The sequence below is a fragment of the Odontomachus brunneus genome, unplaced genomic scaffold, assembly GCF_010583005.1.
Source record: "Odontomachus brunneus isolate Ranch 3 - 2012 unplaced genomic scaffold, Obru_v1 Obru_scaffold_019, whole genome shotgun sequence".
NCBI classification, from domain to species: Eukaryota; Metazoa; Arthropoda; class Insecta; order Hymenoptera; family Formicidae; genus Odontomachus; species Odontomachus brunneus.
In genome coordinates, this window is record NW_022639469.1 from 1986997 (window position 1) to 2010357 (window position 23361).

Below are 23361 nucleotides of genomic sequence, written 5' to 3' on the forward strand. Positions count from 1 at the left end.
CTGGCTACGCCACTGCATCATTCATTATTGAAAAGTTATTTTATACAGGCTGAGTGATCTATTCTAATTGGTCAAGAGTATCCACGAAAATATTTGACGTAAATTATATAGATCCTTTTTTTGAAAGAAAAGAAAATCGTTTTTAAAAAGCGATTATAGAGAATAAATTAAGTTTCATTTTGAATATCATATATGTGTACGGACGTAAAAACGAACAAACTGAAACAATTTTAGAAGAGATAAATGTTTCAAAAGAAATGACTATAACAATCATATCTAAGTAGGCTTGATTCGAGTATACGTGTTTAGATCAGTAAGCCTATGCTTAAAAATATTTTTACGATTTGACGTTGCAATTTCTTTAAACATTTTTATTGACTTGATGACATATTAATGATGTCTCCGATATCATTGATACATTTTTAACAATTATTTGATGTCATTAATACGTCATAACGTTTATTGGATCTTCACACTTTGCATATCACACTTTGCATATTGAGCACGTTATAAGTAGTTAATCGTTTGCATTCTAGCCGCGGCAGAATCTACTGAATGCGGCGTCGCGCGTCGGGGAGGCTTCGCACCAAGTGTTAACGACTATTGGCGAAGAGGACGACTCGAATCGCGAGCTGCAAGATATGTTACTGGCACTTGCAAAGGCCGTGGCAAACACCACTGCGGCACTCGTGCTGAAAGCGAAGAATATAGCGGCCACCTGCGAAGATTCAGCCACGCAGAACAAAGTGATATCAGCCGCGACACAATGTGCGTTAGCCACGTCGCAGCTGGTGGCTTGCGCAAAAGTGGTAGCACCGACCATGCACTCGCCCGCTTGTCAGACCCAGCTGATGAACGCTGTTCGCGAAGTGACCAGAGCCGTCGAAAGTTTGGTCCAAGTCTGCAACGAGACCTGCAGCGACGAGAACCTGTTGAAGGAATTAAGCGTCGCCGCCAGCGAGGTCAGCCGCATTCTCAACGACCTTCTCAACCACATCAAGACGGCCACCAGAGGCGAACGTGCCAAAGAATCCATTCAAGAGGGAGCAGTGGAAACCATTTTAGTGGCGACGGACAAACTGTTCGCGAGTACTGGCGACGCCGGCGAAATGGTACGCCAGGCAAGAGTGCTTGGTCAAGCCACCGCACAACTGATTCAAAGTATCAAAGGTGAAGCCGAGAAGCAAACGGATTCAGAACAACAGCAACGTCTGTTAGCCGCTGCAAAGCTACTAGCTGACGCTACTGCTAAGATGGTAGAGGCAGCACGACAATGCGCCAGTTGTCCGCACGACGCCAAGATACAGGATCGACTGCGCCAAGCAGCGGAGGAGCTACGAGCGGCAACTACCGCGGCAGCGACACCAGCATTACGCAGGAAACTCATCACTCGGCTGGAAGCGTGCGCGAAACAGGCGGCCGCGACGGCTACACAGTGTATCGCAGCGTCCTCGGGCGTTGCGCATCACAACACCAATCCGGCTAGCCAGGAAGAACTCAACATGGAGTGTCGCATGATGGCTCAGCACATTCCACACCTAGTATCCGGCGTCAAAGGGACACAAGCACTACCTGATGTTCCCACTGCACAGTTGAATCTGATAAACGCTTCTGAGCAATTTTTGCAGCCAGGTACCGCTGTAGTAAAGGCAACTAGGGCTGTTTTACCGACAGTGACTGATCAGGCGTCCGCTATGCAACTGAACGATTCTTCACAACAGTTGGGCTCCTCATTGGCAGATCTAAGATCCGCGGTTACACGCGCCAGGGAGGCCTGCGGCGGATTGGAACTCGACGCAGCGGAGGAGTTGATTAATAGCTTGAAGGATGAACTGGGTGAGTTTTATCGTGCCGTCGAAGCCGCTTCCTTGCGACCACTGCCCGAAGAGACTACCGAGTCTACCGCGCTGCGTCTTGGCGCCACGTCGAAGAACGTCGGATTCGCTATGGCGCAGCTGCTATCTGCCGCCAAGCAAGGCAACGAGAATTACACTGGGAGTGCTGCCAGGGAAACGGCAACGGCATTGAAGGACCTCACTTACGCCGTTCGTGGCGTAGCAGCCACGTCCGATCAACCAGAGACACAAAAGAAGGTGCTGATGACAGCAGATGACGTGATTATGCGATCTTTATGTCTGGTCAAGGAGGCGCGACGCGTGCTCAAGAATCCAGAAAATCCTGAAAACGAGGCCAACTTGGCCGCCGTTGCCAAGGATGTGTCTAATTCATTAAATAAATGCGTCTCCTGTCTACCTGGCCAAAGAGACGTGGACGAGGCCATACGTAACATAGATGATATGACTCAGGTGCTCAGCATGAATGAGTTCCCACACACGAGCAAGAGTTATGGGTAAGTGACCTGGACATGACTGCTTCCTTTGAACAGTTGCGAGCTATAAGAAAGGAAAAAGCGAAAGAGTAGATTTTTTTAGAATTTTTATTATTTTCTAAACAGTTCTTGTTGCAATCGATTATTAATTATCTCGTTCGTTTACGTGCTTGGTTCCAATAATTTTATTAAAAAAAATTTTCATTTTTAATACAAATTAATATAAATTAATTTCCTTTTTAATATAAATTAATTATTTAACAAATTAATTCATTTTTATATAAATTTCATGCTATTACGCGTGTGATTCTTTTTCTATTGCTTCTTTTCCCATAAATATATAAAAGTAACTTTTAGGTAATTTTTTTGGTACGTGTGTGTATGGCTAATTTTTTTAGTATGTGTGTTTGGTGTGTGTTTTGATATATATGTAACCTGGTTTTCCTACTTTTCGTTCGTACTTATTCTAGTTTTCCTTTTTATTTTTTTAATTATATCTCTCACGTGCTTTCTTATCGCTCCTTGAACTATATTCGTGTTGGAAATAATTGGCATACGGTAGATACATACAATTTCAGTATTGTACACCTCGCACGCTTTTACTATTTCACAGGCAACTGCAAAGTGACCTCAACAACGCAGCTGCCAGTTTGAACGATGCGTCCTCGAACATAGCGTCGTCGGTGCGCTCGCCCGTGCTACTCGCCAACTCATCAAAACAATTCACCAATGCCTTTGGGGATTTACTGGGCGTGGGTATGGAGATGGCAGGACAAACGACGATCGAGACGCGTAGCCAGGTGGTGGTATCGTTGAAGAATGTCAGCATGACGTCCAGTAAGCTTCTCGTCACGGCAAAATCAGTCGCAGCAGACCCTACTGCTCCAAACGCCAAGAATCAGTTGTCGGCGGCGGCGCGTGCCGTCACCGACTCCATCAACTACTTGGTGGATGTGTGCACGTCGGCGGCACCCGGCCAGAACGAATGCGATAACGCCATCAGAAACATTCAGTCTATGCGATCGTTGTTGGATAATCCGAACGAGCCGATCTCCGATGCCTCGTACTTCGAGTGCCTGGAGACCGTGATGGAGAAGAGCAAGAGCTTAGGCGACGGCATGACTGGCATCGCGAATCATGCGAAGAAATCAGAGCATGAGCAATTTTCAGTCGCTGTCAGAGGGGTTTCCTCGTCGATCTGTGGCCTGATAGAAGCCGCGGCTCAAGCAGCCTACTTGGCCGGAGTGAGCGATCCCACATCCGTGGCAGGTAAACCAGGTCTGGTAGACCAAGCCCAATTTTTCCGAGCGGCGCAGGCTATCCACACTGGCTGTCAGAGCCTGGGTAATCCGACGAGCACGCAGCAACAGGTTCTTTCAGCTGCGACTATGATTGCCAAACACACCAGTGCCCTCTGCAACGCTTGCAGAGTCGCTTCAAGCAAGACCAGCAATCCGGTGGCCAAACGACACTTTGTCCAATCCGCCAAGGACGTCGCAAATTCGACGGCGTGTCTCGTGAAGGAGATCAAGGCACTCGATCAGAATTACTCCGACATTAATCGTGAGAAATGCGCGGAAGCGACGAAGCCACTGCTGGAAGCGGTCGACAATCTCTGCACTTTCGCGAGTTCTCCGGAATTTGCGAGTCAACCAGCCAAAATATCCATCGCAGCGAAAGCGGCACAGGAACCGATCACGAGCGCCGGTAAGTCCATCATCGACGGCTCGTGCGCCATGGTGCTAGCGGCTAAGAGTTTAGCGGTCAGCCCGAAAGACCCGCCGACTTGGCAGTTGCTGGCGAATCATAGCAAGAGCGTGAGTGACTCGATTAAGTCACTGGTGGCGTCGATACGCGACAAAGCTCCTGGTCAGAAGGAGTGCGATGCTGCCATCGAGAAACTGGCGGCGCGCATCCGCGAGCTGGACGCCGCGTCCTTGAGCGCCGTTTCACAGGCGTTGGTGCCGCGTCGCGAGAACACCATGCAAGGTTTCACAGATCAGATGGAAAGCAGCGCTAGCGAATTGCGCGAGAAGCTGGAACCGTTGCGTACCGCTGCGAAATATGAAGCAGAGAACGTGGGACACGCCGTCAATCAAATTGCGCTCTACTCGGAACCACTTGTCTCCGGCGCCATCGGTGCCGCGTCCAACATGGTGCATTCAAAGCAGCAGATGGTGCTCTTAGACCAGACGAAGACTGTGGCCGAGTCTGCCTTGCAGTTAATCTACGTCACCAAGGAGTCTGCCGGGAACCCGAAGGCTATCGCGCTGCACTCCGAGGTAGACGAGACCGTCGAGTCCACCAAGGATGCACTTCAGGAATTGCAGAACACACTAGAGACTATATCGACGTCGCACGGCATCGTCACTGGTCTCATCGATACGATTTCGCGCGCGATGGTCCGATTGGAGGACCATCGAATGTCCACTATTGACACCGTGGATTCATACGTTGACTATCAGACAAGGATGGTCGAAGCCGCGAAGGAGATTGCTCGATTGGCACAAGAAATGGTGAGCTTGAATAAGGCTGTAATCGTAATTAGAAAAATTCTCTTTTAAAAGTAACTCGTGTTACTGCTACTGTTATTCATTTAAAAAAATAGTTCCTTACTGTTATCCTAATTCGAATAACTACTGTTATCTTTATCCACTGAAAACTTGTTACTAATGAAGAAAAATAATACCATTTACAAAACCGTTACTAAAAGGATGTAACTTGTAACAGTAATGACCTTATAAGTAACATCTTACTTCTTAAATTTGCATTTACTTTCGTTGCTCTTTTTAGTTAAAACTTATTTATACATGTATGATTATGCTATATAATTATATTTATAAATGTATAAAAAGGTATATATACATTGCTTAGTATTATTCTGTTTCTGCTTATAGTCAACCAAGTCAAGCACCGACGTGGCTAGGCTGGGTCCACTAGCAGTCGACATATCCCACAAGTACACTCAGCTTGCCCGCGACACCTCCGGAGCGTCCGCGGCGGCCTCGAACGCTGACGTATCGGCGCGGCTACGCACGGGCGTTCAGGAACTCGGTCGTGCCTGTGCCGACATAGTACGCGCTGCTGGCATTTGTCAGATGTCACCCGGTGACGTGTACGCACAACGCGAAGTCGCCGAGCACAGCAAGATCGTGACAGAGAAGGTGTCGCAGGTATTGGCTGCCCTGCAAGCTGGCTCGCGCGGTACCCAAGCGTGCATTAACGCAGCCAGCACCGTTTCCGGAATCATCGGCGACCTCGACACCACCATCATGTTCGCCACTGCCGGCACGTTGCACGCTGAAAACGAAGGTGACACGTTCGCCGATCACCGTGAAAACATACTGAAGACCGCCAAAGCCTTGGTGGAGGACACGAAGACCTTGGTCGCGGGCGCCGCGTCGTCGCAGGAACAGTTAGCCGTGGCGGCGCAGAACGCGGTCTCCACTATCGTCCAATTGGCCGAGGTCGTCAAGTACGGTGCGGCTAGTCTAGGCAGTCAGAACCCGGAAGCGCAGGTGATGCTGATCAATGCCGTGAAGGACGTCGCTTCCGCACTGGGCGATCTCATACACGCCACCAAGGCTGCCAGCGGCAAACCCATCAACGATCCCAGCATGGCGCACCTTAAGGATTCCGCTAAGGTAACTTCGCTCGTGCGAGCGTTTTTTCGCTTTGCTCACACGTGGTCGTCGTTAATGTGTACATGCATATATACATACGTACACACATACATATATATAACACACATACATACATGTATATTCTAACAACGAGAATGAAGCGGATTACCTGCGCTTACGGTGTCGCTTAAGAGATTAACCCGGCCGAGAGGCCGACGCTTGATTGGAAGAAGCCCGTTGTTTACGGCGATGCGACGGCGCCGTCGCTGTCGCCAGACGGATCGTTATTGCGAGTACGTGGAATAATATCGGCCTGGGTGACATTAACTCCCGCCGGTGGCCAGCCGAATGATTCGGCAACCAGCCGAAATAACCGTAAAATCGAAAGCCGATGAAACATCCCGCGAATACGGATGAGGCACCCCGACGAGTGGATTCCCGCTAGGTCCTAACAAATACCCGACGATCGATTAACGCACCGCACTCCAATAATGTCGTTTCAGACGTAACCGTAGAAAATCCACCTGCATCCTCCTCGGAGGCGTTTGTTTCGAGTGAATTTCAATCTAAGCACCCGTGAAAACTAATGAAATTTGGTTGTTTGGTGTTCCACGCCCCTAATCGATTAACCGATCGAGTTTTAATCGAGTAGGTCTGTTCTTTGTAGCTACACTATTGGTGCAGTAAGTTAGAGTGAGAGACAAGTATATCTCTTCTACAACTTATTGCACCAGCTCAGCAGCACAACTACAAAGAACAGACTTCGTGTGTCGTTCCAGACGTAACCGTAGAGTGCATAATCTCAGAGACAGTTGTCGTTTTGGTTTCTTTTTTTTGGGGTGGACTTTAATTGACACATTCTCATGAGCGTCCTCGTTATCGTTCTCACCTCTAACCGATCTTGCGTTCTCGCTCTACTAAAATCTCGCCGGACGTCCGTCACGCGGAATGTTGACGATCGATTAACCGTCATTCTCGAGGCCATCACGCGAGAGCCACGGAAGCAAGGCCGCAAAGGCCTGTCATTTTATATCCGCCGTCAACGTTGCGGACCGAAATGCAAGAGAGAGACACCATTAAAGTCCACCTTGAACGCTTCTTGTTCGGCTTCGTATCTTCTATGTGTGTGAAGTACTACTTAGAACAGCGGATGATGATGTGTTTCTTCTTCTTCTTTTATTCCTTTCTCTTTCTCTCTTTCATCCAGCGGAAGGCACTTTTGTAGAAGGTGTTGTTTGTTTAACGCGATGCGCAAGACTCCGCCTTTGTTGTACACTGCTTTCTCACATATGTCGATGTGTCGAGAGATTCGCGAGATAGCGGCAGTGTATTACTGCTATTACTTATTGATATTACTACTACTACTATTATTGCTACTACCACTTGTGTATGATGAATGTGTCGACAATGCGCGGTGGACTTTAATATGAGTCTCATTGACGATTTTGGTCTGGCCGATTCCGGATAGGTCTTAGAGCAACAGCTGCAGCAGCAGTTCGTGCCTCTGAGCGACGTCGGCGGCTCGGAATCGGAATGGTTCGTGTCCGATCAAGAGGAGGAGCTAATCCGCCTGCTCTCCACTTCTGAGAGCTCTCAACCGCTCCAACGGACGTCCGACTTACTGTTGCTCATGTAGCCAGATTTTTTCCGTTGCCTCCTCCGTCGCTGCGTTTTCTATCTTTACGAGGCTGTCAATCCTCGTCATAGAGTCGTACGAAATAATTACATAACGAGAACTGCATCGATTAGTCGCGAAGTAAACGACTACTTGTCTTCATGTGGCTTATTCCTTTTAGCTGAACTATTGCTGTACTGGATTCTTGTCGAGCTTTGTTGCTTTACTCTGACGCTATATGCTTGTTACACTCATTACATTTACTTATTATTCACTTGTTTGTTTTCTGAAAGCAAAATATGCAACCTTGTTCAGCTAGAAAGAAAAAGCCTCGAGAATTACGGCTGCGTGCGAAACACAAAATGCGTTTGAACCGTGCAAGAGGCAAGACAGGTCAATCCCGGCGTATCACTGATCAACAACGGACTTTATTTGTCGGGATGTAGATTATGACGTAGTCGCAAAATCATATAAGAACGATTTTTGCATTAATGAGTCACGATTTTCCACAAAATCAGTTCTTGATTACTTTCTTTCTTATTACCCGAAACACATTTCACTTGGGCGAGTCATCAGTTGGGTACGTACGTCCCTGTTTCACGACGATGCGTTTTGCACGAATTAACAGATTTCCAGTTAACAGCTTTTGCATAATACCGTCTTCTCGTCTCTTATCATTGTTAAGAAGGTCGTTTCACGTAGACTCATTCATAATATAACCGGCCCACGCTTCGCGCATTAATCAGTCTCACGTATATTGACAAACTATAATCAGCGATCTTCCACATCTTAGCGTACTTTTACTCCCCCCGTACTTGAAATTTACAGCTAAAACATTAATATATCCGTTTATTTCGTAGCTCTAACCACGTTCGAACTTGCGGGTATATTAACACGTGTCACAAGTGTAAAAAAATACTTTTTCTACACAAGTATAAGAAAAGGAACACGATTGGCTGTCAGCGCAATTAATTTGTTCCTTCTTTCTCTGGCCCAGGTAATGGTGACCAATGTGACGTCACTGCTGAAGACCGTGAAAGCCGTGGAAGACGAGCATACCCGCGGTACCAGGGCGTTAGAATCGACGATCGAGGCGATCGCACAGGAAATCCGTGCCCTCAATAGCCCGGAGACACATAAGAGCAACGTGACGCCGGAGGATCTTGTGCGTTGCACCAAAAGCATCACGATTTCCACGGCAAAGGCGGTCGCCGCCGGGAACAGTTGCAAGCAGGACGACATCATCGCCGCCGCCAACATGGGCAGGAAGTCGATCAGCGACATGTTGACCATCTGCAAGGGCGCGGCCTACAACTGCGCGGAGACCGCCGAGTTGCGCGATCGCACCCTGCAGGCTGGTCATGACGTCGCTATCAATTACCGCGAGCTGCTCCAGGCGATCCTCCAGATCTCGTCCCGACAGGGCGACGCCAAGCACACGTTGCCGGTGATCTCGCGGAAAATCGCCCAAAGCGTGACCGAGCTGGTGGCGGTGGCGGAATTGTTGAAGGGCAACGACTGGGTCGACCCCGACGACCCTACAGTGATCGCAGAGAATGAACTCCTCGGTGCGGCTGCGAGCATCGACGCGGCCGCCAAGAAGCTGGCCAGTCTGAGGCCGAGGAGAAGCATTCAGGTGAGCGTGCGATCACGATCATTTAGAATAATTATATTGTAGACGTTGATTGACGTTTAAAATGGTTTTTAAAGTGAAAATTAAAAATACTTTTTTTCCCAAAAAGATGTCAATATCAGCAATTATTATGAAATTAAATAATTTCAGATTTCTTACGTAAAATAATGGTATTTTTGTGTTGTTATAATTTTATGAAACAATGTATGCGCCGTTTTGATCTCGTAATTTTTTGCCAATTCCTTATATACTTTGTTCCATAATTTCAATAATTATTTTATTTCATAGTTTTGTTTCAAATTATAATCATATGAAAATATAATCGTTTCATTATGTCTGAGAAATCTGCAATTATTTATTACGCAACTCAATAATACAAAACGATAAAATTATGTTATAATTATGTAGAAAGAATATAATCGATTACGAAAGTAAAAAAATTACAGAGAACCGTTCTGCTCTCCGCAAGATATGTTTGATTTTCTTGGTCGTTGTAAATTATCGACCAGGAATCGAACATATTATTGCGGTGGTCAGAGAAGTCAACGTGTAAATATCACAGCGGGTGAGTTTCGGTCTTAAAGATCCCATATTCGCCATTATTCTTGTATATTCGTTATTTTCCTATCGAGTTTTACTCTAAAATACATCCTTTCGCTTCGCAGGAGGCGAACGAGGACATGAACTTCGACGAGATGATATTAGAAGCCGCCAAGTCAATCGCCGCTGCCACTTCAGCCCTAATCAAAGCCGCCAGTGCCGCCCAACGCGAACTGATCGCCACCGGCAAAGTGTCTCGCACACCGTTAACCAGCTCCGACGACGGACAATGGTCCGAAGGTCTGATTTCCGCTGCTAGATTGGTGGCGGCCGCCACTCACAGTCTCGTGGAATCCGCCAACGCTCTCGTTCAAGGAGTAAGCTCCGAGGAAAAGTTGATTTCCAGCGCCAAGCAAGTTGCCAGCAGCACGGCGCAACTGTTGGTTGCTTGCAAAGTCAAGGCAGACCCTGACAGTGAGAGCACAAAGCGCCTGCAGGCTGCCGGAAATGCTGTGAAACGTGCTACCGATAATCTCGTACGCGCTGCGCAACAAGCTATCCAACAAGAGGAGGACCGATCTTTGGTCCTCAATCGCCGCATGGTAGGCGGCATCGCGCAGGAGATCAACGCACGCTCGGAAGTATTGCGAATTGAGCGCGAGCTGGAGGAAGCCCGGGGTAGGCTGACCGCCATCCGTCAAGCCAAATACAAGAACCGACCAGACCTGGCCGACGCGGACGGCGACATCGATCAGAGCGGCTACGAGAGCTACACGACACGATACGAGACCAGGGCGTACGAACCGCCACATGCACAATCGCCGGTACAGGCGATGCATCACACCTTGGACCAGCTGCAGAGCACCACTCAACACATCAGCCATCATCAGTTCGCCGACAGCGACCGGCAGCAGCTGGTCAGTCCGGAGAAGGTGCACTCGACGCAAAGTACCCTCGAGAGAAAGATGAAAGACGCTCAATATCGTACAGCCATTTTAGAGAGCCAGGTCGATTCTTTGGACAGGAAATACAGCGACAGTTATCATGATAGAAGCCCTTACATCGTTACAGAAAGGAAGATCATAACAGACAACTCACCCGGTCAATACAGCTCGATCGAGCGAAAAATCAATCAGGAGAGTTTCACCAGCGCGGAGCGGAAGCACAGCGGGGACATCGCGTACCATCCGCCACCTCAACATATCTCATACTCTCCGAGGTCCCCGACGCGCAGATCCGTTCCGCAGACCTCGCCAGAGCAATACGAGAGGTCTCCACAGGATCAACAGAGTCTGACCGATCGGTTCTCGACCGTCAGTCCGATGAGCACCTTCCGTTCCGAGAAGCAAATAGACACTCAGCGATTCGGCACCGCCGCTATGCCACACCATCAAACCTTCAAGAACGTCGAGAGCAAGGTCGTACCTGGCGGTAGAATTGAAACCATCACCACGAAAGTATACACGTCCACACCCAAAAACACTGGCACCAGCTCCAACTATGAGACTACCGAGGAGACCAAAGAATATTCGACGTCCGGCAACGAATTGTCGACGTTCAAGACCGCCTTCGACAACGATACTCTCGAGGAGCGCACGACAAAGCAGTCGACGTTGCACAAAGTTACGGAGAAGAAGACCGTCACTATGACCATGTCGAGTCGGCAAGAGTCCAACACAAAGACCTTCCGCTTCGAGGACAAGCAGTAAACAGCGGAAGTAAACGACAAGCCCGACATCCGTTCGCGCGCGAACACACGCGATGATAAAAATAGCAATGTTCTTCAGGAACGAAATCTCAATGTTACAGAGTGGCTCGTTTGTCCCTTAATCCGAATGTTCTTTAACACAAAATGCTCGAGTACGTCGAGATGCACTGCGAAATCATTTTGGCGTCGTAATAAATAAAGCGGTAGAGCTATTCCGAATAAGAGATTCCGTTAAATCGGACTTTTCAAAATCCAGATTGAAATGAAAATAACCTAGTTAAAGCTCCATCGGATACGATCACTTTAATTTATAACTAAAGAAGCGAGAAAGACATGCTCAAAATTCTTGAAAGATATGTTGAAATAAAATATGCCCACAAAATCATATGAGATAGTCCAAACACTTTCCTTTTAATTAAAAAATTTACAATTAAAAAATAAAATATTAAAAATAAAAAATTTACAATTTAAATTGATTTACAATCGATAAGAGAGAAAATAACTGACATTGACACGTCGCGTTAATTTTACGATGATTTATCGGTCGATATTTTGTGGATATATCTTTTTATTTCAACGTATTCTGCAAGAATCTTGAGCGTGCATTTTCTCGCTTCTGACGTCATCAATCAAGAACGTCGCGGCGCGTAACCATAAGTCTTAAAATGATTAAGAATAAAATTAACTGAAAAAAACTAATCTAATAATGTTTCACGGGTAATAGTATATTTGTCGATCGTGCTCGCACGATTGCACACGCGAGCAATGTCTGAAAGCTGTCAAAGCCTTGCAGGCTCGACGATGACGAAGCCACGCAGTTTCGGCGCGCTTCAAAACGCGAGCAACGAGAAACTTAGTCGAGGCGGCGAGTTATTCGTAACAATGCGAGATAGAAAGTGCCCTTAGATAGATGTGTAACTCGTGCTTTCGAGATTCGTAGCCTTTTACGAGCGTATATTTATTCATGGATGTTTCGCAAGGCCATGTTTCACGGCGCGCGGCCGTGTTTTCGCTATGACCGATCGATCTTAACGGGATTACTTGTCGCTGCGTGTGTAAAAGCTCGTCGTGGAGTAAGCTTAGCGTATGAAGTAAGAGTAAGAGTAGTTCCAACTTCTTAGTAAGTAGTACTATATAGTTAATCCTTACCGCTCTGTTGGCTCCACTACGGAGACAATCATCATATGTTTCACAGAAGTTCGGAGAGCTAAGGGTTAAATCATACATGTGTCTTTGTCTAAGTTGAGAGAAAAACAAAGACAAATATATAATTTAATTATCAGTTAACTTATTAATAAGTTTGAACGGAAATGAAACCAATTTATTTCATTTATGTGCCTAAATTCTAGCTTTCTTAATTAATATTATCTAATATTAATTTGACAAAAAGACTTTCGGCATAAAGAAGCTGGAGTATAGACATAAGCGAAATAAATAATTTCTATTTTTTACTATCTTGCTCCTTACGCCAAGCTTACTCCACGTGTTGTAGATGTCCACTAACGTTACTTCCGATAACGACTAACTTTACTATTACTACTACTACTACTACTATTATTACTATTACTACTACTACTTCTGTTTGCACAGAGTAAGAGTTTTGTTTTTCTCTTTTTTCTTGTCGTTTGTTTTATTTTTCTTGATTGCTTACCGCGCTTACCTCGAGGGTAACGAGAGATACGTAATCGTGCTTGAGTTTTTAATGTATAGAGTTAATTTACGTTTAAACTTTAAAACGAATGGTCGAGAGAACCACGAATTAACCAGAGAAGCAACATATCATTTAATTTTATTAATTTTCCCAATGTCCCGTTGCCTAACGTGAGCGCGCATGTGCACACACACACGTATGTGCGCGCGTGAGAGGGCCCGGTGACTCACCACCACTTGCTATATTAACATTTTCCGCTTTCTAGATTAACCCCGTCCCCTCTCCCAACTGATGTTTTATCGTGTCTCTATTTATTCCGGGGATTTTCTGCTGTCGCTTTGTGTACTACAGTCGACTGTATATCTATACATCTTCCTCGTCTGTCCTGCCTACTTCTCGACTCGACTCCTATGTTTCTTTCTCTTTGTCAAGCGATCCACAATCTACTATCGTCGACCTCTGTCATAGGCGGTGGCTCGTATTTTCGATGAATTTATTAAAATAAGCTCAAGCGACTGGCCTAGTTGAGGCTCCTGTGAAGGATCGATTAGTGCAATCACTGTACTGTTAGTATCTCGCGAGTAGGTGTAGGCTGTACCGTTGACGGATGACGACCCGCCGTAAGCGCGCGACGGAATCCCCGCGACGGAGAGGGTACGTGCGACGCCACGAGGTCGCGAGCCTCGTGAACGAGATGAAGTGCCTAAGTCCGATGAGCTGCCGCTTCCTCCTTTTCTAACGCGCTCTCGTAGTGATCTTAAGGATTTTCTAATATTTACCAAAAAAGAAGGAATCAAACGCTTTATAATATGATCGTGTGTGACGGTGCGCATATGGACGATGGCGCGTTGCCAGACACGACACGTGGCCAAGCGCGAACGACTGTCTTCTTCCAAAGCAACACACGTGTGCTTGTCTATGTTGTCGTGTGTATTGGTATTTTCTCTTTTTTTTTCTTTTTTCAAAGAGAGCCATATCGTCCATCACGATTTTGTTTGCGGTTCCGCGCAAACCGACAATCGCAGGGTAATTGCTTAATCGTCGGTGATCCGATCTCTTGTGCCGGTTAATTTTATCGCTGTTGATCGCTGTCTCTCCCTTGTATGGCCTGCGATTGTACAGTCAAGGAACGATCATTCTTTTGACTATCTTGGATTTACTCGAGAGTTGAGCAGACGCGAAGAAAAATTCAGTATAAATGGCGAATGTTGCGGTCGGTTTGCGCGGATCTTCGTGTGTCCTCGAAGGAGCGTGCCATGACAAATGTATCGCGAAAGATAATGAGATATATATATAGAGGTGTATACATAGATTATATATACATATATTATATATTATACAAGAAGTTTACGTATACAAAATAGCGGTATTTACACAGATACAATAACGTTTCGCATTGTTTTAACAATTTATATTATTATACATACAGAATATTTTTACCAGTTGTTCTCTAAATAATTCTCTATATTTTGTGTCTTAAGCGCCATGCAGATCTAATTTTCGCGGAATGTTACGAGCTGCGAACGTTAATGTCTCGCAGTTGCGTCGCTTTTCTTACTTATTACTATTAATCTTGATTACTAAAAATATATTGTTATTATTATTTGTATTATTAATCGATTTTTATCACCATCACTATATTGTCAATCCAAATGTTTATACTCGTATCGGCACGTAACCAGATAATAAAGAGTTTCTAACATTTTGGTGATGTATGTATGTATGTATGTGTGTGTGTGTGTGTTAAAATGTATATGTATACGCTCTTCTTGTTTCGGAACTAGATACTCTACACTAGATACTTAACGCAATGTTTAAAAAATAAGGCAGCAACGCGTTTTGCCGTTTGTTCTTTGCACAATTCTCTTCCGTGGAAGATTTTAATTCGAGACACACGCTGGTTATCTTCAGTTTTGACATGAGAGATTACAAACCTGTACGCATTATTTACGAAAACAATCACGCACTTATAAAATTCATTATAGACCTATACAGTTGATACTAGTATCGATACATGTTTGAGACAAAAATTACATGTCATATATATATATATATATATATATATATATTCTAAGCGCTCAGTTACATTTAGCAATACTTATTATAGTTATTTGTCTTTGCTAATTCTTGGTGCCAATGTTTTTTCCACGAATCTCGGTAAGACGAAAGCCGCTTGGTGTATCTTATCGTTGTAATACTTCAACTCCATGCGATCAAGTTCTTCCTCGCTGAACACCCGCAATGGTTGCGAGAGATTTGCTCGCTGAAAGGAAGAGTCGCGTTTCCATTAAAGTCACGATCAAAATCAATTGAAAAATACGATCTCGCGACTACCGTAAAATATGAATTGGATTAGTAATTCGAAAATTAAACTCTTTAATTAGACTCTTTAAGACCGAATTATGCATGAGGATGTACTGAAATGTAAGAAGAGTTTTATTATCGTTAAATATTACGTCTGATACTAACGCTATTCAATGCTCCCATGATGAAGCCGATTTGACCCGAGGGATACGTTGGTACCGCCGTGATCGCATATGCCGTGACGGGGAACGCAACTTTGCAGTGTTCATATGTTCTCTTCACTTGCGGCAAGCTCTCCCACACCGTGGTGGCCTGACTAGCGACAATTCCGTCAGGTTTCAACGCAGCCGCCAGTAATTCGTAATACGATTTTTCGAAGAGACATACAGCAGGACCTGAGCAAAACATTAACACTGTCAATACTATCTACGACACATTTCTTTGGAGATTTGCACATTGCTGTGTGTACACCTAAGGAGTATTTTATAACAAATATTACTATAAAATTTTGTAACTGAGAAACATATAAACATTCTATATTAATTTATTATTCTCTTGCTCTCTCTCTTCATATGTGCTTCATATATATATATATGTATATTTTTTTAAGATTTTAAGGAATATTTTATATTTATATGCATATCTTTTATATATAATATTTAATTATATATATTTTATTAACTGGATTTTATTCTCTACTATTAAAAAATTTTCTATAGCAAAATAAACTTTATTAATAGTCTATTTTTACACTATTAGTAAGATTAATAAAATATAGTAAAATTGAAAAAAATTTTTTATGAAAAAATGTATAAGATAATCACTTTATTACTTACCCACAGGATCGGAACTGTCAGTAATAATAACATCAAATTCTCCGGTATGCCGCCTCAAAAATTCGAAACCATCACCAACGATAACGTTTACCTTAGGATTTTGTAAACTGGAGCTTAAGTGAAGCAGATATTGTTTGGATATTTCAATAACTCGACCGTCAATTTCCACCAGCGTAACGTGTTCTACATCCGGATGTTTTAAAACTTCTCGAACAATTCCACCGTCGCCACCGCCAATTACCAGGACCTGTTACCAGGCAGAAACTGTAAACGATCTATTTTTCTATAAAAGAACTTTTATTGATTTCCCACGAAATTTATTTGTGCAAAGTGAACTTTCGTAAAGTTTTAATGTTCGATATTAACAACTTTGCGGTCAATATTTTTGCTGAAGATATTTTAGCTTAAAGCCAAAAACCACAAAATTCTGAGATTAAAAGAAAGAAATTGAAAATTTTATTTTTACTGTTGTAATAATTTGAATCATTTATTATTTGAAATTACGATAAATAATAATTAACAATCAAACAATTATTGGATAAAAAATCACAAAGACGTATCCTACCATATTATCTTAACTTTCGGCTTTTTAGCTATGAAAGGACAAATAAAAAACCGCAAGAAAATATGCTAATAATTATATATATCGATGTGATCCTTAAATGTCAAGGAGAGCTAAATAAATAAACTTGGCGATTGTATTGTAATAATTTAAGAAATAATAGGATTTCCTTGATCGAGGATCCTTAAATATAAATTTCGTTAATATTTCATTAATATTCCATTAATATTCCAATCTCTAACTAACGCAGCATTTTTTAAATGTTTTTACGTGTTCATGTTAAGAAACCGATCGAATCATCAAGAGGTTGAGCCGCATAAGAATTTCTAATTACTCGCCGCGGCTATTTTGATTTATGACGTCAGAAGCGAGAAAAAGGAAGTAGGTGGCAAAATAATGAGGAAATACAAATTAAAGAGCAAGGTTGCATGTAACGTTAATCTTACAATTATTTATTTATTATTAGAAAAAGTGTTCAAAATATTTTAGAAATATATTAATCGATATATTAGTAGATATATTTAGAGATATATTAGTCGATTGCGAATGTTTTTTTAGATGTTTAGATATATATTTTTTTTTAGTTTGACTTTTGCACATACTTTTCAGGAATTTTGGATATGCATTTTCATGCTTCTGACGTCATTGATCAAGAATTCCATAACGAGTAGTCAGGAGCTTTAACCCATACAGCACAAATCTTCAAAGAACATTCTAAGGACATTCATACATTCTAAGAACATCCTAGAACATTCTCTGAAGATTTTGTGCTGTCTGGGAATATTCAAATTATTATTATTATCATTATTATTATTATAACATATAAATTAGTGTACTCACCTTCGCAGGTTTGGGGTGAGAGCAGAGGGGCAAGAACGATAGCATCTCATGATAGGAAAATTCGTCTTTCTCCGTACATTGGATAATATCGTCGAGCATAAGAGCGCGTCCGTGTGATTTTCTGCAAGTATCTTTCATATATTCTCTCTCTTAATAGATCTGTTTTCTCGCAGAGTGCGATTATACACGTTATATATGTGACTTTGTACTTAAATATGCTTCTTTTTTTACTTAGACTCGTACAATGTTATGTAACTGTTTAGTTACAAAAGTTATCAAACTTTATGATAAAAACCATTTGACGCGATTGAAACACTCACGTTTTGACGACTAAGATCTTTTGGAACTGTGTTTGTTCCTCATGGAGGATCTCCTCTACTTTTAGCGATAGTGCGACACCGGGCCAGAAATCATTGAGTTCGCTGAACCAGCTTTCCTTCAAGGTGTTCATGTTGCTTGAATGCGTTTACTCGTCCCTCGAAGTGCGCGTTGCTAGAGAACACAAGAGTAAAATCAAAGCTGATATAGCACGCATGGCGATCGGACTAAAGCGCACGTTATCGTGCAGACAACGTGTTTGCACTTGAAAAACTGTCTCGCAGCCAACGTGAGAGATAACTTTACGCCCTGTAAGCACTCGCATACATTAAGAGGCACAGTAATCAATGCTTACTATAAGGTGCCGCGGCCCAAAAGATAAGATAAATACATAATACGTGTGTGTACAATATATGCAATATATGCAAATAAGCCTTAAAAGTTGACGAGATGTTGATAAATTAATTCTTTTCGCGGGAAAGCGTAGAAAAACGAATCTTTCTTTGTAATTTCATGACGATTTTATAAAGAATTAAAAATTAATAATTGTAATAAATGATTATCATTATTAGTGAAATAAATGATGAATAACATGTGGATTGAATAAATGATGAATTAAAAATAAATAATGATAAATACAATACAGAGCGTATACCCTGACTTGTATAATATATAATATACAAATATTTCCAAGTTCCAGATAAGGATGAGGAATTCTCCTTAGGACTCAAATAGTCATGATATAGCATTATTTAACATTAGATAACGATTTTCAAGATAAAATTCCGACAAACGAATTCTTATACGCATTATTTAACATTAGATAACGATTTTCAAGATAAAATTCCAACAAACGAATTCTTATACGCTTAACACTGACGTGAGTTTATCGCGTTTGACGCAGCTTTAACAGCATCAAACGGGTCCTTGATAAAATTAATCTTTCGAGTGATTAACTAGTGCCATGCCACATTTAAGATCATCGTATAAAACACGAATTATCGCGAAATACCGCGCTATTTTGGTAATCGTGTAAGAGCAAGTGATCTGCCCGCTGCGTTTCCTATATAACTGTATTCATTTTCGCCGGTGGAAATTAATACGAAAACACGTAGACGTCGTCCAAAACGAATTATGCTGTGAACGATCACGTGGCGAAAGGTACACTCGCAGTCGGAAAGATTGTCTGATTTTTTTTTCGTAAGTTTCGGAACCTATCTGTCTTGTCCAATGAGAAAGCTCTTTTAATGGAAAATAAATTCTCCCATTGAACAAAAAAGATACATAAACTTACAAAGAAAAAACCAGACAAACTTTTCGATTGCGAGTATACACACAATTCATAACACTCACATATACAGAAGAAGAAGAGAGACAGAGAGAGAGAGAGAGAGAGAGAGACTCATGCAGATAAAATGATATCTCGAATATATCGAATATCACCGAGTTTAAGTCATAAGAACCGACAATTCTATTTTATAATTGAAAATACATTTAGTTGTGCGACCGTCATGCGTTTAAAGATATCGTAATATCTCTAGAATATCCTCATAATATATTTTGAACATTTCTGCTGTGTGAATAATAACGCGTTCTCATCCGCGTTCACTTTCTTTAAGAGATTTTTTTATTAATAAATCGTGTTTTCACTATGCAATAAAACATTCACAGTGCTTGTAACTCGAGCTTGGATTATTCGCGAGTTCTTCTTTCGTTTATAATAACAAAATATTTATGATTTATCGATTTCAAACGATCGAATTGAGCGTTCGAGACACATAGTTTTCTTGCACATGAAAATCTTTAAATTCTCATAAACACATGAGTCGTTCGCGAATCCCCCCAAAACAGCATACCCGATGAAAAATTTTTCATGCAAAATTATGTATGAAATTTGTCCATACATAATTATGTATAATTACATATAAATCTATGCGTAATTATGTAAAATTATATATGAATTTATATATATAATTATACGTAATTATATATATAATTATACGTAATTATATATATAATTATACGTAATTATATATATAATTATACGTAATTATATATATAATTATACGTAATTATATATATAATTATACGTAATTATATATATAATTATACGTAATTATGTATAATTACATATAAATCTATGCGTAATTATGTAAAATTATATATGAATTTATATATATAATTATACGTAATTATATATATAATTATATAATATATATAATTATATAATTATATAATTATATTATATATATAATTATACGTAATTATGTATAATTACATATATAAATAGAATGTATGAACATGAATGGAAAAATTTGATACATAATAATATATAATTATGTATAATTATATATAATTTTATATAATTTTATATAATTATATATGAAAAATTTTTCATTGGGTAAATATCTAAAATATGTTTTAGAAACATCTTAAAGATGAAACTTAAAACAAGTAGAATATCTTTCAGATGTCTTTAAGATGTCTGTCAAATATTTCTGTTGTAAAGGTCTTCAGATCAGGATGAAAAAAACACTGCTTCCCAAAAATGATTTACGTACTTCCAAAGGTGAAACTATGAAAACGAACTGTTTACCTGCTATGACGGCCTTCAGGACAGCTCGCTCGCCTGATCGTGGTTCAGCTTCGGCTAAACTGAAGATCCAGCAGGCAGTTAGCTCGGTCCGATGACTAATCCGAAATTTCGAATGGAGCTTGATCGTGGCGACACGCAACGCGCGCGACGACCACATAAGGGCGATCAGATAACGAACGGACGTTTGAACTTTGCTCGTGTGTTTCTGAATATACGATATAATCAAGATAGCTCATATCTCTCTCTCTCTCTCTCTCTTCTCAGTACTGGTTCCCGGAGCCCTTACGGGTTAGTTCCTAAACACCATTTTCCGCAAGATAGCTCATATCCCTACAGAGGGAGTCATCAAAATCGCCCTCGAGATCAATCGAGTTCATCGAGTTGCTTTTGCTCGTACGAATCGATTCATCTCGATCGTCACGATTGATATCGATCATGAATCTTCTCGTCTGGCGTAAACTCGTGAAAAGTGAAGATTTCCGAACATGAGAACATTCATAAACGTTCACTTTTCATAAGTTCACATTATAGGAAAAGATTCATGATCGACCTTCAGTCGCCAGTTGAGATAAATCGAACTCGAACTTAAATTTGAAGTCGATCTAGGAAGTGCGAATCGATGCGCAGTCGACACTCAGATAGCACAGAGAATTCGAAAAGAATTCAGTCATATATCATCAATTCTGAATTCATTTTCAGATGCAAAAAGAATTTTTTTAATTGAACTGAACTTTGAAGTATTCTTTTTGCATCTGAAAGAACCATAATATTCGGTAACAGTTAAGTGCTCTTGCAAGTTCATTTCTTTATAAACAATAATCTTACAATACCTTCTCCAGTAAGAAAAATCGAGGAGTCATTTCTTCTCACTCCTCTTCAATCTTCCGTCTTCAACGACCCAAACAAGCCGACGACTTTATTGAACAGCAACGACATGAATAAGCATTGCAACGAACGAATCAACTTCGTAAAAATATGTAAAGAGAAATTTGACAGGAGCGAATTTCCAGGAGATTTCGAGCAATGGACGGTCGTCGAACAGCGACACGACCACTTGATAAACAATGTCGAAAAATACTCCTCGAATATATCCGAATCTCTTATAGCGTTTTTCATCGGCAGAATTGGTGCGCACTGAGTGCGCACTAAGACTTGTTCACAGTATGTTATTATATTGAAAGATTGTCTTAAATAAATTCTCAAATATTTTTAACCAGTAATATAATATGTATAACATCCGTACGAATCATTTTATAACCTAAAATATTTTTAAATATGTATTAAGACACGATCTTAAATATAAAAATGTATTGTAAACAAGCCTTAGCACTCAGTGCGCACCAGTTCTGTCAATGAAAAATGCTATTAGATATATGCTTCCCGCAATCTTTAAAGACGGAGATTGCGGCCGATCCATGAGTAAGAGACCGAAATGGCTCGATATGGATAAATTCCGTCGTGGGCAGGAATTCGCTGGCATTTATATAACTCACGTATTGTCTCTATGTGAACCTTCTCCGACGGGCTGAAAGTTCTAATTATGAGCGAGAAATCCAACACGCTGTATCGCGTCTTTCAGCGATACTTGTCGACAATACTGCGCGTTAGCCATTGGTATCAGGAAGATCTATGGGATGAAAGGACGCAGGTCCACCAGGATATTAAAACGGTGCGCAAAATGCAGATGAGACTGGCGATGAGACGGAGGCTCTGTAGCTACGATGACGAGCAGATCGACGCGCTCTCTCAGATACCACATTCTTATAAAATGATACATAAAGAAATTCTGGAGAACTTTAGAGACGTATGTCCAGCGATGAAAGATCTTTAGGGTCCGTTCACAATGATCAGGACGAAAAACATCAATCAAGGCGACATACAGTCGAGCATACAGACCGTGTTTATAAGTGGATAATGATCTACTTAGACAAGTATACAATGGAATACACGGAATACATAATGGCTTGGTTTACATCCTACACTTGATACGCGTATCAGGTACTATATTCGTATCAAATTCATGTTCATCATAAATATTTAATACGCACGATGTAAACACTGACGGATTAATTTGGTGTGAGCGTACAAGTAGGAGTATCGTACTAAACTAATACCCCACACAGCACAGAAATTTCAAAAAGCTATCAGAAAGGTTTCAGAAACATTGAACCTTTTTGAAATCTTCCTGAAATCTTTCTGAAAGCTTTTTGGAACTTCTGTGCTGTGTGGGACGCGTATCAAATGATATAAAGGACGATGTAAACGTATGAAACGAATGTTGGAAGAAACTTAACCTAATTAAAACCGGTGTTATCGGTAACCGCAGATTTCTCTCAAATTATATTATAGTAAAATGTCTTGTAAAAAAGGGTTAAATTGGACAGAAGAAGAAACGAGCATATTTTTAGAATTATGCATTCCTTCTGTCGGTCGAAGCTATCTCAAGTAAATTGCAATTCCAAATACCACCATTAGGAGGTAAACGACATGAATTAAATTCGTAACATATTTTTCTTTTACTACGTTCGATGTAAACACACCCGTATTAAACCATTGGTGCACATCAAATTTAATACACGTACTAACGTTTTGACGATGTAAACCAAGCCAATGTCTGCGGCGAAGATTTGGAAGCTTTTTGCCACATGAAAGCTTTTTGGCGCAGAATTGACTACCTGTTAAAGGGCGTCTACATTGGAAGTAAGTAGTAAGAAGTAGGAAGTAAGAGTAAGAAATTGACCAACCACAGTCGAATGTGAGAAGAATAATCAACTATGATTGGTCAATTTCTTATTCTTACTTCCTA

General features: G+C 41.6%; 2 protein-coding genes and 1 pseudogene across 13 annotated transcripts in view; 2 read left to right on the forward strand and 1 right to left on the reverse strand.

The window, feature by feature from the left end:
- LOC116841973 (talin-1) overlaps nucleotides 1-15950 on the forward strand; it is an 89817-nt gene extending 73867 nt beyond the window's left edge. For 9 of the 11 annotated variants that reach the window (XM_032810568.1, XM_032810569.1, XM_032810567.1 and 6 more), the window contains 5 exons: nucleotides 537-2350; nucleotides 2943-4845; nucleotides 5227-5973; nucleotides 8565-9203; nucleotides 9866-15950. In XM_032810568.1, coding sequence (XP_032666459.1) covers nucleotides 537-2350; nucleotides 2943-4845; nucleotides 5227-5973; nucleotides 8565-9203; nucleotides 9866-11449 — 6687 coding nt within the window. In that variant the 3' untranslated portion in view covers nucleotides 11450-15950. The other 2 variants (XM_032810575.1, XM_032810574.1) reach the window with 2 other exon arrangements.
- LOC116841975 (spermidine synthase) overlaps nucleotides 14412-23361 on the reverse strand; it is a 12962-nt gene continuing 4012 nt past the window's right edge. The window contains exons 1-6 of one of the 2 annotated variants that reach the window (XM_032810576.1): nucleotides 20556-20851; nucleotides 17962-18133; nucleotides 17642-17762; nucleotides 16240-16486; nucleotides 15569-15798; nucleotides 14412-15362 (exon numbers count right to left, since the gene is read on the reverse strand). In XM_032810576.1, the coding sequence (XP_032666467.1) occupies nucleotides 15207-15362; nucleotides 15569-15798; nucleotides 16240-16486; nucleotides 17642-17762; nucleotides 17962-18092 (885 nt within the window). In that variant the 5' untranslated portion in view covers nucleotides 18093-18133; nucleotides 20556-20851 and the 3' untranslated portion in view covers nucleotides 14412-15206. Of the gene's footprint in view, nucleotides 15363-15568; nucleotides 15799-16239; nucleotides 16487-17641; nucleotides 17763-17961; nucleotides 18134-20555; nucleotides 20852-23361 lie in introns of those variants that run through there. The other variant, XM_032810577.1, reaches the window with a different exon arrangement.
- The window catches only part of LOC116841908, a 3596-nt pseudogene continuing 675 nt past the window's right edge, over nucleotides 20441-23361 (forward strand).